The 19051-nt window shown below is 38.8% G+C and overlaps 1 protein-coding gene across 4 annotated transcripts in view; it reads right to left on the bottom strand.

The window, feature by feature from the left end:
* Positions 1 to 19051, bottom strand: part of SNX25 (sorting nexin 25) — a 79089-nt gene that overhangs the window by 39445 nt on the left and 20593 nt on the right. For all 4 annotated transcript variants that reach the window (XM_010570010.1, XM_010570011.1, XM_010570012.1 and 1 more), the window contains exons 4-7: positions 18271 to 18443; positions 17190 to 17376; positions 10588 to 10658; positions 555 to 745 (exon numbers count right to left, since the gene is read on the bottom strand). In XM_010570010.1, coding sequence (XP_010568312.1) covers positions 555 to 745; positions 10588 to 10658; positions 17190 to 17376; positions 18271 to 18443 — 622 coding nt within the window. The remainder of the gene's footprint in view (positions 1 to 554; positions 746 to 10587; positions 10659 to 17189; positions 17377 to 18270; positions 18444 to 19051) is intronic.

Below are 19051 nucleotides of genomic sequence, written 5' to 3'. Positions count from 1 at the left end.
TTTGTAGATGCTGGCTAATAAAATGTTAGTTTTTTCAATTCCAGACTACAGTGATGTTGAAAACCAGCATTCAGTCAACAGCTTTACCAGTATTTCTGCAATGACTGCCCTTAATTTTGTCAATTGCCTTCCACAAGTGTTTGCTTTTGAATAACTTTATATTTGCAAAACCCACAGGTATTTCCTACGGTAAATATAACAAGGGCCAAAGAAACACTGCACATATGTTGGCAATCTTTTATGTGAAAGCAAGTTGCTACTTGCAGAAAGGCCACTACCATGTCCTTACTAACTCCCTACATGCAGTATGTCTGAAAAATCACACATGCTTATGAGCCACTTGAACCTTTATGAAGTTTCACATTTAGCAATATTCCAAGCTAAATGATCAGTATGTCTTTTCAGGTACTTCAGCGATCTTTTCCCAAGATAAACTATGCAGCAATTAATTTGTACTTGACTCCTGGGGGAAGGGAGAGATTAATGACATTGAGGCTAAAATCATCCAGTGCTAACACATTTAGAATGACTTTCCAACAAGGTACGATTTATACCTTCTGACTCTGAGGGCCATCACCTTCATCAGAAATGCCATCTTCCTGCTGATCATAAGCAGGTCCTCCCAGGAGCCTTATTCTCTTCTCACACTGCTTCTTTGCCACCGTCAGCTGATTAATATACCTCTTCACATTGCGAGCCCTCAGCAGGTCAGCTTTCATTGCTGCAGTTTCTTTTCCTTTTGAATCTAAGAATAAAGCAAATCAGAGACAGTCTTCTACAACATTAAAACATCATCGCACTGTTGCCTCTGTGACCTGCCCGATCAAAGCATCTGCCATTCAGGAATCAACCATGCACATGAGCACAGATACTGGAAAGTTTGTATTTGAAAGAGAATGATGATTTTGAAACATTCTCCAATGATACCTCAAGGCTTTATATAAAACAGTTCAGAAAAAAATCTTTATTCAAATGCCCAGTGAAATCTGACCCCTCCAGCCCTCTTCCCATAGCTTGTTGCAAGACGCAGGCCCAAGACTTGTACTACAGGATGTACATTTATCAGATAGCATTAGGAAGTCGCCTACAGCCATAGCGTACAACAACACGTGGACCTGATGGCTTAGGTACCTTACTGAACATAACATTGACCAACTGCCTGGCATCATGAAGGACTGGACTCAATCCCCTCCAGCCCAGCATGACATGTTCCCATGCATCTCATTTGCAAATACAAATTTCTTGAGCCTGATGTGAACAGCACATCATACAGTATCTCCTCCAGACAACAATACTGACCAAAGGTCACTCAAAATAATCAGATGACTAAGAAAAAAAAAAAAATCTTACAATGCCACGTCAAGACTGCACAGTACAGTTAAATAGTGAAGTAACATGAAGATGACAGTCAGCTGAATAAGACTTGGTAATAAAAGGTATAATGTTTGTGTAGTCTACGTTCCAGCCTCCAGCTAATTACCAGGGCCTAAAAAAAGCAGCAGCAGATAAAGCAGATTAAAAAACCCTGTTATGTTGAAATAATTCCTGGTTTATATTTGCAGGATGCAACTGATTCAGTTATACACTGGTTTTCTTTTCCTCTTGTTCAACGATAATACTCCTGCTTTTGCAGGCTGCAACCAGAGCTTGGTAGCGAAGTACCTGGCTTGTACTGGGCTTTGGATTAATTGACTGCTCAGGGGTAAATAATACAGATCTATCCTACTATGTTTTCGAAATAATCAAATGCTAGTAAAGTGACGTAGATGAAAACAGCATTTCATTTTCAAAACAGTTGCTGGAAAGAAAAAACCAGACAGCTAGGTTTGTGAATGCACACACAGAAAAAAGAAAGTATCTTCGGAATGATTTAAAATAGGTATTTTAAACACATTTCTAATACATTAAGGTATGTTCTCCTTTTAGGACTGTTTTCATCCTTTTATTTCCCCCTCAAAGCCACATGTAACTACTGCATGTGACTGTAAGTCTTGTCACTTGTATACTGAAGGACAACTCAAGGTACATAAAGCTCCCTGAAGTTCTACATGTAATGTGAGTATAGATATTCTCCCAATATCTTTTCCCATATTTTTAATCTCATTTTATTTGCTACAGGTATTTATGTATGTTGGTAGGGGAAACTTTTGATTCAAAGACTGTTAGTGTTTTAATGGATAAGTATCATTTGCATCTGAGCTGCCATAGAATAGTGAACTACAGAGATGATACTCACTGAAGCAAATGATAAAATGAGCTTACCATGAAAAAAAAAAAAAATCAACCATCTGTTTTCCTGGCATGTTATCTCCACAGGGAAGACAACAGAGCATTTAATTTAGCATTTCAGTTCCCTGACCAGAGGTACCAGTATTAATGAGAGAAAAAGAAAGGAGAGCAACAAAAGGCAGGAAAAGACCTTAAGGACAAAATAGTTCTCCCCCTCAATTTAAAACATTTACAGCTAATACAAATACATGGACAGTAGTTTAAAGTGAAGATTAACATTTCCCCTCCTGCATTTGACTCTAAGGTGATTTTTTAAAAGTTCTCAATTCTCTCAATAGCTTAAATACTTTGGGCTCAAAATGCATACTTGAAACCCCACACTTGAAAAACCCGAGAACAGTGCTATGCAATGATCATTCAGCCTTCTTAAAACAAAAGTACCCTTATTAGTGAAAACAAGGCATTCTCGAAGAGTTTTCAAATTAAGCATGTCTACTTTACCTGAAGTCTTATCATCCTGTGATTGCAGCAGCCCTTCAGGAGAGACTAATGAGCCCCACATCCCACTTGCTTCCGGTGATTAATTACTTTATTAGCAAAGATCTTTCAAAAACATTTGCCTCACTCAGCATTTCATATCCATAAGGAGCCACTCCACATAAGAAACACTTGGGGCAGGGTGATGGAGATCACACTGCCAGCCTGTTCCTGCTCGATGGATAAACAGGACTAGTCACCATGAAAGCCTGGCAGCGACATCGCTCCACAAATAAACAAGAGGCTGATGAAGAGCAGCCCAGCATGGAGTGTGGCTAATGTGCTGCAGTGCAGGATAGATGGCATGGAAGCATGGACAAACACTGAACTTGACTTCACTTTTCCAAAGTATGAAACATAAGCTAGCAGAAACCAGGAGGAGCATTTTCATGCCAACTGGGGAAGGTCAGGCTTATCATTGGTTTTCTCCTAACCCTAACCTCCTTTTGAGAATTCTTGGATTTTCAGATCTAAACTGCTCTGGTTTTTTTCATATTAAGCCCTATCAAAAGGTATTTTAAGCTATAAAGACAACTTCTCTTTTTAATTTATTCTTGTCTGATGCCACCACCACCAAAGTACTGAGATATAATTAAGAGCCTTTTTTGCCATTTCTGAATATCAGCAAAGAAGATGTTCACTACATTCAGGTATCACCATAAACCAAATAAAGCCAGAAAGTTACGAAAGAAGAGGCTTGCATTTACTCACATACCTTTCAGCAAGCTCCAATAAATGGAAAAGGAATAGATATATGCTAAGACTCTGTTTCATCACTACACAAGGAAAGAAAATGCATCCTTTAGATAATTTTTTTTTTAAACTACTAACAACTTCACAGTTTGGGGATTTAATTTTTTTTAAATTATTATTAAAAGCAAACAAACACAATCACTTCTCATCAGCAAGATGAGAGATGCTTCTTTAGCACTTCCTCCCCACATGAGTTGCATACATGTTTACCAGCAACAGCTGAGCAGGGTCTCCATCCCCAAAGGAGCAAAGGGTCTTCTAGTAATTTCCTCCAAAATAATTCTCCTTATCAGGGGAAAATTTGATGAGACATGCACAGCCATGGAACTTCAAAACCCCAGAGGAGTACTATGCACCCCTCTCAAAGGCATCCAAATGCAATTAGTACCAAAAGCAGAATTTCAAACTCTGCTTATCGATCCACAGTTGTGGATAATTCAATTTGCACTGAACAATATTAAAATGCAAATAGTCCAAGTGAGCTCAAAAAAACCAAGCAATCAAAGCTAAGCTATCTGTGCAAATCTTTTCTAGTCCATGCATTTTTGTACATCTACAGTGATTTCTGAGAAAGCTTCTACATTTTTTTCTGAATCACTCATAACTAGCTTGATTTGAACAAGGCCAGGAGCAGATCCTAGGACCCAGCAAAAACATTTCTGGGAATGGATTCCTCAGACCTAATTTTCTTTCCTCCTCTTCTTTTGGTAGTTTTGCTACTTGGTCAGGTTTATATGCATTAAATACATTAAACTGCAGTACATATTCATACTGTATGTTTTTCAGTCAGAACACTGGGCCTTTCAAATGGTAGTCATACCAACAAACGCCACACAAACTTTATTACCATAAGCCACAGCAAAGGATACAACAAAAATATTGTAAATTAAGACGTATGTAAAGCACAAACTAAGCTGTATTGGAGTACTGCATGAACTGTCCCCTCTTTTGATAGTACCAGCATAAACCAAAGATTTCTCATTCTAACTGCAAAGTTATATATGGCAAACTATGATTAAAACTGAAAGTACAAGTTCTTCTTCCTTTACAGCTTCAAGAATTACAGATACTCACACCTGGCAACACATGCAACAGCACTGACTCATCTGGCTAGTCTGCGAAGGAGCTACACACATGCACAACATTGTATGCATTTCTGCAAGACTTTTTGCAAGGACCAAGTTAAGCACATGCAGTACCTACTTAATGCCATGCTGAAGTATTTAAGTAGCAAACACCAATTTAACAATTTCATATAAACAGTAACCATAACCTTCTATATATAATTTACCATCCACTACAGACCTCTTCGAACTCTCAGAAACTTTGAATTACCCATTTTTAAAGCTTATGTAGGCCTGGAAAAGTATTTGTTCAATTCTGCAAGAGCAGGCCAGACTTTGAGAAGCACAGTACACACGGTTCTTTTACTGCCCACAGTATAAGTAAAGGGAAAACCAGCTCTAATGTGGTCAGACAAAAGAACAAGTAAAAAAAGAGCGCTAAATCCCAAACACTTCAGGCAACAGCTCTGGGGGAAGGGACTTAACGGGAGATCATGGAGAATTTAGGCACTGATCATTAGCAATACATAGCGCAACACAGCCTCCCACGTCACAGCCACAGCTGAGCAAAACAAAAAGCAAAGTGGCTGTACAGTAAATGTGAGCACAAGAGTAAATATGTACTATACAATAAAATAAAATCCACCACATACATCCTCTGTCTGTAGGTCTCTGCACTCCCTTTGGTCACTTCTATCTGACCAGTCAGCCTCTCCCCCTCCCTCTTTCACTGATGGGCATCTCTCCAAACCAACTATGGACAAGATACATTACCATCACTAGCACACACAAAGGATCTCCGGGAGAGAAAAAAGAACTTCCTCTATAAAATTGATTTGAAAAATCATAAATCAAAACAAGTCTACCATGATCAGTCACTGTAACCTTCACCTTCATCCACAAGGATTCCATCCGCACTTACTCCTTGAACACAACGTGCAAGCACAATGTTAGGTCTTTAAGCCTTGCCAAAAAGCTATGCAAAAATAATTGCATACGCATGTTTATCCCTGTGTGGAGGATGGGGGTGGGGGGAGGAATCATAATACAGTTTTGTCATAATTAAGTTAGATGGCATCTGTAACACAGTGGAACGCAGAAGTATCCATTTTACTTCACTCTAAATTATCATCTTGACAAAACCCACACATCGCAACCCACACACCCAAGTTAGCTTGGAGACCCAGTTTCTAAAAGAAAAGTCCCTTTTTACAGCTGAACATTCAAGCCTCTTTTGGAACCACAGTACCTAAGAAGCCTGCCCACAGACAGTTCTGTTTCTGTACCAGTTGTCAGCTCCGCTTATAAAAGCGAATATCTAGACACACAGTAGGAATGCTCAGCAGGAGAAATCTACTGCAACACAGCAGATCTCTCCATACAGAAATGGCTGCTTATTTGATCTGTCTCACAACCCCTGCTTGAAAGGAGCAGTTTTCTCAACAGGGATGCCTGGGGTCGATTACAACATCTGAAAAACAGTCCCATTCAGTCATCCAAGGGTGGTTTCCGGTCATGCTGTGAAGTCACATGTAAGGTGGAGGGCACAGAAAATTAGAAGGCAAATCAAACAAATCCTTTTACAGTGTTTAAAAAAAAAAAAAAAATAAAAAAAAAAAAATCTGTTGAGAGATTTGCTCTGTTTTGCCCTAAGACAAGGTACGTGCCTTCATGGGTTTTTGTTTTAAACAGCAGCTAGTAAAAAGGGATCCTTGCTAAAATTCTTGTAGGATCCTGTAACACAGTATCAGTAAGAGAAGAAACAAAAATGTTGCTGTTAAAATTAGAACTAGTGTATTTAAACAGTTTCTTATTCACATTACAGCAAATATCAAGTTATTATAGCAACTTACTTTTGTTGCTATTTCACAATTGTTTTTTGAAGCCTTTTCTTTAGAAGAATTAAGATCTAATCTTGCTTCTAGAAACTCAGGTCCTCTCTCACTCATGCTACAATGCCTGATCTGTGTATTTGCCCTCTTACTAACTGCTTTACTAGATCAAAATGCAGTAAACATTTTCAGATAAGCATTTCTAGTCTTCAAAATCTTTAACACATACATTTTGTAAAAAAAACCCCTAAAATACCTAAAATTTAGCTCAAATTTGGTTCAGTACTTCCAAGGAATCCTTATCAAAAGGCAAGATGAGGAGAGAGTTTTACAGTTAAAGATGTAGAAAGATGCGATTCTTCCAAGCAGAGCACATGTGACTAGAGAAGAAGACAGTCCAAAACTATCAATAGGAAGAAAAAACAAAGATGAGTAAAGAAAAGACTCCTCCTACAGCCCCTGCTGGTGTGACCCTGACCAGTTTGGAAGAGGATACATAGGAGGATACAGTTTGGAGAAGTAACGCAGACACATGCACACATCAGATTCAGCGCTTTTGTACAAGTATAAATGAGGGAAGTAGTGTAGTATCAGCATGCAACATAACAGCTTCTATTTACAGTGGCCTGCACCGGTCCTAAATAAACCATCAACACCTCTGAAAACAATAATGCTACATTAGGTTTCTTATTTGGCTTTAGCAGTGACCAAAAGCAATTCTCCTGGCCACAGAAGTTACATCATCCACCCACAATAGGCATCACACTGTGAACCTCTCAAATTATTTTGTGTCTCAACCTTTTAAGACATTTGACTCTCGCAGGGAGTCAAATGCAAAACTTACTGCTTAACATGAATCAGATGCTTTTGTATGTTTTCGTTTGCTCTCCTATGCTCGCATGCCAGAAGGTTCAAGCGATAGAAATCTGAAAAGAAAAAAGGCCCTATAACATGCCATTTTTTAATACAGGGGGTTTAATACAATGATGTTTAAAAGTACTTTAAAGTACTTTCTGCTTTTATTAGAGGGCCCTAACAGCTAAATAGTTTGCCAATAGGTGGCACCAACACTAGTTAAATCAAGTGTAAAGAACGCTGCCCTTGCCGAGGGACAAGCCTTCCTCTCCAACCCCTCTGGGCATCAACATTAAATGTGTACTACAGTATCACCAGACAAAATAGTAAAAGAAGTCAGGCAACTGTAGCTCATATGAGAAGTCATCAGTCTGAAACCTGGTCCTCAGGCTACTCATCCTTTAATAATAGGCAGCTAATCTTTTTAGAAACAAAATATTTTTGCTCAGTTTTAGACTTAATTATGTCTCCTCAACCAACAGCAAAGGTACACAATCCTGCTCAGGCATATTTATTGCTAGTCACGTACTCGCACAACACTTACTTTGCTTAGTAGCTAAGCACTCACAGCTGCAGAGTATTGGCCACTCCTGCTGCACTAAGTCGTCCTCACATTTGTGGCTGTACCTTTTTCTATTGAAAATGCTGCCTCGGGAAGCTCCTATGCCTCAAACTGATGAGGGCTGAGACTATATCCAGGTACATATTATTCTACACTTGCTCTACTCACAGTCTGAGAGTGGGTATCAGGCTCAACAGACTGCTGGCCAGCCAAAGTTCAGCTGCTCTAGCTGAACACCCAGGCACAGTCGCATTTTCAGGACCCAACTTCGCCATAGGATAAAGGAAATAGCTGTCGGTAAGACTACCTCTCGCCAGGCTGGAATCAAAGCTATGCGATGCCCATGACACAAAAGGCAAGAGCTCATTTTCTAGCAGGAAAGGGGAGACTGTCATATACATCGAACACACGTGCTCACACACATTGTCATGGGTATGCAGCAGGTACTGGGGGAACAGATTAAAAAGAGAAAGAGAGAATGAGATTGTGCATACACACTTCCACTTTGCATAAAGCTTACATTTAGTTATTCACCATGAAATCCAGCTGTTGCAGGAGTAGCAGTATGCTGTGGCATCCAGAAAGGGAAACATCAAAAGGTGACCCAAGTAACATGGTGGTCTGTTCCACAAAAGTTCAACGATCTTTGTACCAGCAGTGAGCTGCACTGGGTTTTTTGTTGGTTTTGCTTTGTTTTAAGGAAGAAAAGCTGTGCTACCTTCCTTAAACTTTTCTTCCTAAAATTCAGGAACATGTTAGATCCATTACCACATTAGTAAATATGTCTCCACTTACTTCAGGAACAACAAGACACAAAAAAGCCTTCATAACTAGCTTTTAACCCTCTACAGTTTTGATAGCCTTCTTAAAGTTTACTGTACGTAGAGTGAGTCTGAAAATTTTTGGTAGATAAAAACCTTGGTGGAATAACTGAAACAGATTAGAAGACTGCCTTAAATTTGCGTGAACTATAGTAAGATTGTATTGTATGTCTCTGTTGGACATACTGTTCCACATGTGTCAAGCAACAAAACATCACCTTTTTCTTCAGGCATAATGTGAATAACTGTTGGCTATTTAATAAATAAAAGGTTTAGCCACAATAGCCCCACTGGCTAATATGGCCAGCAGTGGTAATCAACTCTTAAATGACATATGATGTTGTCATATAACTAAACTAATAATAAAAGTCAATACCTTAACACAAAACTTCAGTGCATCAGCTAGTGGAATTTCTGTTGGCTTTTTTTTAATACAGGCAGAAGTCAAGAGCCCATAAAAATGTAAAACCAACTTCACAGAGTAAGTGGAACCAGATCTACTTTGGCCAAATAGAAAGCAGTAAAATTTTTATAGCTATTCTGCAGTACCAGGCACTTGTAGCTTCAGAAAAACATCTTCTGTTCAGGGTTTAGAACAGTGGATAGTTAACTAGGTGAGACATGAGGAGAGTGAGACAGTAATTAATTGTAGGAACCTCAACTGTATAAAAACATTCCCCAAATCAATTCTTGTCACAACAAAGACCAATAGCAACACAAATGGAAATACAGGCTTAACAAGATTGATTTTTCATAATGTACCCAGAGTTAACTTCCCTGTTCTTGTTTTATTACTTTATGAAGCAGACTTTCCACTAAATTCACTTTCATCTGAAGAAATATTAATATTGCTTTCTGTAATGTACACTTGAGCAAAAACCAGTGCCTATTTTTCCTTTTGCCTTGATTTGACGCAAGCAATTTGTCCTACAGGAATGCAAATCTAGCTCTATTTTAGAAAGTAAACAAAAGGCATATCAGTGTTGACAACGTATACTTTCATAAACTTGAGCATGGACCCCAAATTCTTCTGACCGCCCAAAGATTTGCCCCCACCCCCCATCCCCCCGGCACATTTATTTTCCATTTCTGCATTTTTCATTACACTTGAATCACTTTTAAAAGCTTTCCTTTGTGATACAAGGAGCTAGAAAAGGATATTTTTGTTTTTTACCTGACAGATAAGAGATCACATGAGAACCTAAAAGCAACATCCTTTAGATTTGTTTGTTTACAAACTGATTTATATTGTCCACTGCCTTTTTATTATGCTTTGATATACCTTAAGTACATCTGTCCAAGCAAAAATTTGGTCTGTAATTTTGCCATCAATTTAATCTCCTAAAGATATACCACAGTTTCAGTACATTTTGAGAACCATAAAAAGCAATATATTTAATACATAAGTACAAATGTAAGATGCATGTGCATTTTAAAAGGCAGATGTTGCCAAAACACTGCAGAAGGATTTAAGAGCACTCTGTATTGCAACACAAAACCATAATACAATGAAGAGTCAAAATAAAGTCTGACTGACAATTATGCTGTATCATTCCTTCTTCTGTGTTTTGAAAGAACACACTGAGACTTTGAAGAATGGATTGTATGAAAAAGAAAGAGGAAGCAAGATTCTCAGCATATGAATTTATAATGCCAAAAATCCTAGTTGCAGCAAGTTCTGAAAATAAATGCATCATAGATATGACCTTTCTCATGATCCATCAGCTTAGATGAAGATGGGGTGGGGGGATAATCACACCATGTGAGTTTCTGGAAGAATCAGACAAATGAAACATAACTGAAATACTAAAGGCATAGCATTCCTAAAATCTGTCTAAAAATCCCACACACACTGATTGCATATGTATGTCGGGAGTTCAAACAGCTTTTCAAAATGAAAACAACAGATGTGACTTAACAAAATGGAATCTTACCTTTCTGCCTCTTCACTTGGGGAATATTGCTGATTGTGGTTGCCTGAACTATTTCCACTACAATCTGATACCTAGTTTTAAAAACAATAGGGGATAAGGGCAAAGAGGGAGGAGAGAAGAAAAAAAACAAAACAACATGAAATTAATTTTTTACAACGTGTTCTTCATACAGCACACTTAAGAACTGATAAAAACCAAACCACTTCTACCTCTTCCTCACCTAGAAACAGAGTCATTTCTCAGTGTACCTGCAACCTAAGGAACAGCGTGCATATGGAGCAGAGTAGGAAAAAAAGGTTATCTTGAAAGGAAAGGAAAACATCCAGCTAACAATAATACTGCCCCCTTCTCCCAACTGCTGGCGCTGCACACAGCCAGTTAGTAATACTCAGTGAACACAATGTAAAGTCATGCTCTTAACATTAAATAGAAGTTTTCTGTAGGAAACTAGGATGGGAATTCAGTTCAAAAGCAAAGAGCTGTCTGCAAGGTTCTTCTAGCTAATGCACTCAATACATATGTGGAGCATATATAACTTGGGAGAAGAAAAAAAAAAGTATTACACTAAAATAAGTAAAACACTAAAGTACTACACTCCAAGAGTAATTAAAACCTAAAACTACACCATACATAATGGAAGACAGCTAATGCAGTTAGTAAACTGAATTTTAAGTAAAACCAATCTTGTAACTAACAAACACCATGTACTCAGCAAAGAAAATGACTGCCAGTTAAATCTTTCATAAACATCAAAGTTCTGGTCATAACAAACACTCCAATTCCTCTCAGTGCACTTACTCTGGCAGCTATTAATACTGGTAATTGTCATGGTTTAACTCCAGCCAGCAACTAAGCACCACACAGCCACTTGCTCACTTCCCCGCCACCCAGTGGGATCGGGGAAAGAATCAGGAAAAAAAAAAAGTAAAACTCGCAGGTTGAGATAAAGCCCATTTAATAGGACAGAAAGGAAGAAATGATGATAGTGATAATAATAAAATGACAATACTAATAATAAAAGAATTGGAATACACAAAACAAGTGATGCACAATGAAATTGCTCATCACTTGCTGGCCAATGCCCAGTTAGTTCCTGAGCAGCGATCTGCCTCCCCACCCCAGCCAACTCCTCCCCCCCAGTTTATATACTGGGCATGACATCCCATGGTATGGAATACCCCTTTGGCCACTTTGGGTCAGCTGCCCTGGCTGTGTCCCCTCCCAACTTCTTGTGCCCCTCCAGCCTTCTTGCTGGCTGGGCATGAGAAGCTAAAAAATCCTTGACTTGGTATAAACACTACTTTGCAACAATTGAAAACATCAGTGTGTTATCAACATTCTTGTCATACTAAAACTAAAACATAGCACTATACCAGCTACTAGAAAGAAAATTAACCCTATCCCAGCTGAAACCAGGACAGTAATAAAGCAAGTATTCTAGGGAATTTAACTCATTCTTGCAGGAGTTCCCTAACCTCATCTATCAAGTTAACTCCTAGATGAAGGCTGAAACCTCCTAGAAAGTCTGCTATTTCCATGACTACTTATTCTCTGTTTAAGAAAGCGTCTATGATCCTTAAAATATATTCCCCTTCTTCCATGTATACTTCTTTGACCAACATTATTCAATTCCCCCCATTCCTCTTGCCTCCTCTAACTCTTTCAGGATTTTGATTGTCTCTGCCTCTTTGTGTAGACATACAGTTCTACACACAGAGCATACGCTCACTCAGAACTACACTTCCAGAGGTGGTTGGGGTTTTTTCTGCAGTAATCTGTATTCTACCCAACTCCTCCAATTACCAAGTTGAAACCTGAGAACCTGTTTGCAAAGCTTTGATTTTTCTAACCCTATGTCCTTTCGGCATTACTATATTTCGGTTGTTTCCACCTACCACCACAGTTCTTGCACAGTCCTTCAACGGAAGAACAGCCCCATAGTGAGGGTGGTATTTTGGTGCACAGAAGTCCTACAGTTAATTCCCTGCCCAGACACAGACCACCCAAATCATTCTGGACAGCTCAATTGGACTTCTGATGCCTTGATTATGTCATCTGTAAATGCGTTAAACAACACTCATTCAGCTCACTCAGGTGTTCTAAGGTAACTGTAAACATGAATTTATTAAACAAGGTACAGACAACCAAGTAAATACTGCACATGGGAGGTAGTTTCCACTTTTACCTTGCAACTTCTTTCATTCCAAATTTACTCCCATTTGTTTGCACTCATGGTTTTACGTGTTTTCATTATCAATACTGTAAAATACAGCAACTCTTTTTTTCTGTTCCTCATTAGATTACCTTAAGTAAGGGAGAAGCTCTGAGTTACATCCTCAAAGATGCTATTTAGTCTGTTCCTCCGAAGCACTGGGCTCTGGTTGTAACTACTCAATGAGAGTGCTGTACAACACTGCATCACAGAAACACCACCCTGGCTACACTGTCAGACCATGACCCTTTCTCCCTGAAAGTCTGTTCCAAGTATTCCAGCTGCCACATATTCTGTGGTGCCGGTAAGTAAACATCTACGGAAGTTTTAAATGTGATGTACTGATTTTATTTTCAAGAAGTGAACTGTACTTGATAAACTGGACCAATCATGGGCTCACACCCACATTACTTCTACCTTCCAACTCTTATCTCTTCCATGTTCTTTGTTATATTCATCCCTTTCCCTCATTTCTTAAGTAAAAGATGACAGAGTCAGCGATAATGGTCCTTCTTACCATTAATTGTGTAGTGACCTTTTGCTGCTATACTAATAAATAACAGAATAAATATAATGCTGATCTTGAAAGCAGAATGAAAACTATCCACCAGTTTATTTCCCTATCACTATTTATTCTCAGCTACATTTTTAACTCATCATGTCCTTTATCTCTAGTCGTCTTCTGACAGAGCAAGTAAATTTGTTTCACATCTGACATGGAAGAATTCATCTTTTCTCCCTTATTTGCAGCAGACTTCCATTTTATCCATGCTAACTTAAATCTGAGGGGAGATGAAGGTAAAATTTCACTGTTTAATTTTTTCTTCTTGAAAGAAATAGGGACAACACATTTTGTGGAAACTTGATAAAACAGGAATAAAACTCTGCCTCCCTTCATGATAAGCAACAATGAAGGTAAACATTGTAAAGAGTGACTTTGAAAAATGTTCATAGGTAACCATACAATGGTCCCTTCTCTGGAAGCTTTGTTGGTTTGGGTTTTTTTTCCCCCCAAACAAATGCGGATTTTCAGAAAGCAGATGTATGAAAGGAGAAAAAAAACCCAAACCCCAACACAAACAAAATAGCTCCTTGGAAATAAGCAAATAATTTTTTATGAAAACAAACATCACTTCCCCAAATGTCCTGTATAAAAATGAAAGGGATGTTTCCACAAAGCAATAGAGAGAAGTTCTGCTAAGAGGTGAAGTGACCAAATGTTAGAGGCCCACTATAGATATTAATGAACTGTGAATTCAAAAGTATCTCCAAAATTAATAAGTAGTTCCTGCAACATTTAAATAAGTTCTAAAAATGAAATCCATAAAAGCAATGCAGAAAATCAATACAGTATTTCTTCTTACTGTAACCCTTCTAAGCAAGGAGAGAAAAAATATTTAGAAAATCCCAGTACTGTACTAGCCTTTCAGGGAGAGCTATTTGCAAGGCAGAGAGCTGGTACACTTGCTTACAAGGAGATCCAACACACACGGCCTCCCACTCTTTTCTGATTTCCTGCGCAAGAGCAACAACATCCTTCAGCCACAGGTTTCCGCTGATCCAGCCAGGGATTTTTCCCTACTTACCCCATAACAAATACCTACTTCTAATCACAAGAAAGCCTAGCAAAACTCTGTTAACAAAAATCAGTCTGGAAGGATCCTTATGGGATTTCTCTCCTGCAACATCATGTGCATACATTGAGGAGCACCCAGGAGCCTGAGCTTTCTTGACTACAGTCCATCAAGAGTCTGAGAAATTGTTTATCAGTGCCTCATGGCCTCTTTCATTGAGCAATGTATTTTATGTTCATTTTAGTAAGTTGACAGTAATTAATCTGCAAAGATAAAGCATGGCTGGAATGTTTGGGGGGGGGGGAAGTTTCCCAGCAACTGTAGTGCTTTGGGATAAATTTCCCTCAAAGCTAAGCCTACGCTGAAAATTGTTACTACTTGTATCTGTTCTTTACCAAGATGTTACATGGCAACATCAGGAGTAGGAGTAGAAGGAGGCTTACAGTTCATGCATGCCATGCACTGGCTTAGAACAGGCACTGAAAAATGATTTCCAATTAAAACCAAGAAAAGGAATTTTTGATAAACAGAATATTATTACCCAGAATAGCATCTAACTGGGAAACATGTTTAAGTACAACATGCCAGTAATTTATTTGTTGTAGGAAGAGAACTAGAAGCATTCTCCTCACTCCTGTCACTCCGACAGACTCTAGTCGTGTTCCTCAGTGGTAACTGCACAATGGCTTATTTGTTTCCTCCTCTTTAATTTCTTCTTTATAGATTTTCCTTGATTTCACTGTTGTGATTTACAACCCGAAATATCATTTAGTTTGTTGATCTAAAACATCACACACCCCCATCCATATAGGGACCGCTGTTTTATTTCCTTGACATAAATCTGTAAACTTTTACTGGTAAATGATGAAAGCTTTGCAAAATACACTACGGAACTGAGATGACTACAGGTTGGCCCATCTCTCCAGGTGCTCCCACAGTGCTAGAGAACAAGAACAGGAATCCCTCCTCCCACAGGGGAACGCTCTTTACCCACCTTCCCAGAGACTGGCTCTATACAAACAGAGGAAGGATGAGCACTGACTCCAAAATCAAATACTATTTCTCTTTGAAAAGAAGATACATCTTCCTAGACATTTTCCATTCAAATACTGATCAGCTCAGACTGATCAACATTACGTAGGGTGCAGAGGAACACATCTCAAGATGATGGTAGTTGGACTCCACAGGCTAGAAAGGAAAAACCTAAGTGCAGCCAAAACCACATTACTTCATAAAGCAAATTTGCTATCTGATATTAGAGAACACAATTTAAAGCGACCTATCAGCTAAAAAGAGAGCACATTGAGCATTAATGTGCCTGAACAACAACAGAAGAGTTGGGTTTCTTTTAAAACAAGCACATCCATTAGTGTGATTATGCTAATAAATATGATGTCAATTAGGTTTTAGACAGAGTTTAATAGAGACTAATTTCTGCTCTCAGGAAAGGCACGCTGGCCCAGAGCAAAGAGCAAATTTTACAGCAGATGAACAGTAAGTAGCCAAGCAACAAAATCATTTCACCGTCACCTAAATGCATTTTCCTATCTCAGAAATGCAAGTGGTTTCAGAATCAAAGAGAAGAACAAGAGAAAGTAAGATGTTATTTATGCAGCCCACATACTCCATCTCAGTAAACCCTCACTTGGCTTGATCAAGCCGAGTCTAACAGAAGGTCTGGGTCACAACAAATGACACAGTGCACCAAATGGGATCGCTGTGCTTGTGTCTTTCAGATGGTGCTGCAGCCATTTAGGAAGAGAGACAGCTGACCTGCAGCAGCAGTTGATGGGAGTCAGGGAAGAGGAAAAAATACCAGTTCTGGCTGGTGGTAACAGATTAGAACAAACACTCTGGAAATGGCTTCCACAGTCCTCCAAAGCTTTGATGTGCTCAGCAAAACCAGCTCAAGGACATCTAGGGAGATCCTACAACAGCAGTATCTCTGCTACCTGCTTCCCAGTCACTTGCTCCTTATCCTTTCACTTACACTAGAGATCAGAGGAGAAACAGCTCAGCTATAAAGATAAAGCAAGCGTAAACATCTTGTACTTGGGCAAGCAGGCTTGAGATGCAAGCAGTATCTCATATTATGATGAAAAAGGGAAGGAAAAAGAGATGAGATGGGGCGCGGGGTGAAGTTAGTATGAAAGTGAGCAGGTGGTGTTTGCGTTCGAAAACAGGAACATCAAACAAACTCATGATATGTAGCAGCTCAGTGGGGTTTTTTTCGGTCTTTAAGGAATTCTTCAGAGGTCATTAACATGTTTAAGAAGGATGCAATTGGGAAACACCTCCCTGAAACAGTTCAGGAAAACCTCTGATCCAGTGGTAAAAAGTGCTGGAACTCAAACCCCTGTTTCCATGTCAAAGAATCACAGCAACCTGCTCTGAATGCCCAGTGTCCACAGGGTCGCTATGGTTCAGTCATCAGACCACCATGGCCAGCCATACTTCATAAAGATAATGAGGAGATCACTACACACTAGTGGAAATCCAACATATTATTTTATCTAACTCCACAGAGGCAAGCTGTAAATAAGGGTCTTGTATGCCTTTCAACAGTACAGTCACCTCCAGCATACTACTAAGTGGAATTTTTTAACATTTTCTGCCACTGATCTAAAAAGCTAACTATATTAGAGATTTAACGAATGTTGTGGCTTGTCATCCTTACTTGTCTCTGCTTCACCAAAAGAAAAAGAAATCTAAAATTGAATTTAAAAAGAAAAATCACAATTCATTCAAATCTCAGTAATGGGCTGGCAAAAGAAGCATGTTTAGTTTTGAATGAGCTACAGTGAAACATTAAATACCTCAGTTGTTTCAGGAACTCAACATCGGAGCTGCTGTTAATGAGCTTGATGAACTCCTCATAAGAAGGAGCATATGTGTAGTCTTTCTTCTGATGCTCATTCATCTGTTCTCTGTACTCCAGCTGGCTGAGTAACATTCGGTTAATATAATCTGGATCACTCAGCAGTTCCACCACTGGTTTCAGTACTGGAGAGGAAAAATATTTTAAAACAAAATCCTTATGCTGAAGAATAACTGCTGTCCTTCAAAAGAAAACTGCAGATAAAAGGCAAAAATAAATATGCAAGTTGGTAAAAATCCAAAACCAGTCTTCCGGACTACATAGTACATTTGAAATTGGATGTACCTTCTTGATAAAACTGTTTGTTTATTCTATTACACAAATTGATGTACGTTGACAAAGCTGAGCTCTATCTGGAAAATTCCAAGTGCTTTTGTTCTTTCTGCTGTCTGCCTTGAAGGCTATGACATTACAGCCACTATAAATGAAAATTAAAAGTAAACTGAATTGCATAATATACTTGAGATTTCATAATTTCTGAATTTGACTTCAGTGACATAAAAAAATGACTAGTATATTTATAATCAGATTAAAGTGTAGCTGATAAAATAAAAAGCAAAATAGAAAACCCTCAATTAAAAACACACACTGGATAAATCAAAGTCTAAAAAGATTAATTAAATCTGGTATCATGATTCAGTTATAATCACATCCTTAAGTCTATGGATTCTACATATCTGAATAAAATAAAAGGCCAGAATTATTCACCTAATCACTAAAAATAATGCCATGGAAGACTGCAAAAGTGTTCCTCTGGAAAAAAAAAAAAAAAAAACAACAGAAGAATGGAATGGAAAAATTGTGTTTCTATCCTGAAAGGTGCTAAACAGCCTGGCATCAAGTCAGGAGAGTCAAGTAAGTATATCCTTGATTTTGAGACTATGAAGTATCTTACCGGTTATCACAGAAATTAAATTTCAGCATTTAAAAGCAGAGCATCAAGACTTATACATAATGAAGTCTGTAATTACTAATATTGTACAGGTGCAAAGGTTAATCATCTCTGATCTTTGATCTACCTTTTGTTGCAAGTATTTCTGCAAGGACTATGCGCAAGCTGACAGACTGGACATCCTTTGAGGGTAGGAGACAATACACCAGAATTTGAGAACATTTTTGCAGGAATCTTACTTCTTCATCAGAGCTCCTCAAGCATGGGTGCAGCAAAAAAGGTCTCGGTGGATCTTCCTGCCTAAGGGGGTGGGGCGGAGAAAGAAAGGAAAAAAGGGAAAGAACTTACATACCAGTGGCATCATGATTAGTCACTAATTGATAAAATAGCCAAAAGCCATTATCAGGTAAGTAATTTCAGTAAAGAAACACTTTAAACCACATATATTTTTCCTGCTAATTTTTCTTAATAATATTAAGATACATTTCCAAACTCTTTTGTCCTGTCAAAGTTTTCACCTGCCAAAATAGAAATACAGTATTTTAAAACTGCATCAAATAGAGAGCCCAGCAAGTGGGAGGAAAAGTTTCTCTGAATAAAAAACCAATTGTTCCATCACTGATCTTACAGTGAAATCTTGTCAACTGTTCTGAAAAATTGAACAAGACAAACTGTATTGGGTTTGCATGGCAAGTTTTTGACAGTGGGGGGCTACAGGGGGGGCTTCTGAGAAGCTGCTCGAAGTTTCCCCCATGTCTGACAGAGCCAATGCCAGCCAGCTCCAAGACGGACCCACCACTGGCCAAGGCCAAGCCCATCAGTGATGGTGGTAGCGCCTCTGGGATCACGTATTTAAGAAGGGGGACACCCCCCACCCCCGCCCCCCCCCCCCCAACAAAAACCCCCCA

Source organism: Haliaeetus leucocephalus, unplaced genomic scaffold (assembly GCF_000737465.1).
Source record: "Haliaeetus leucocephalus isolate CR32 unplaced genomic scaffold, Haliaeetus_leucocephalus-4.0 Scaffold284, whole genome shotgun sequence".
Classification (NCBI taxonomy): Eukaryota; Metazoa; Chordata; class Aves; order Accipitriformes; family Accipitridae; genus Haliaeetus; species Haliaeetus leucocephalus.
This window is presented reverse-complemented; position numbering and strand designations above follow the sequence as displayed.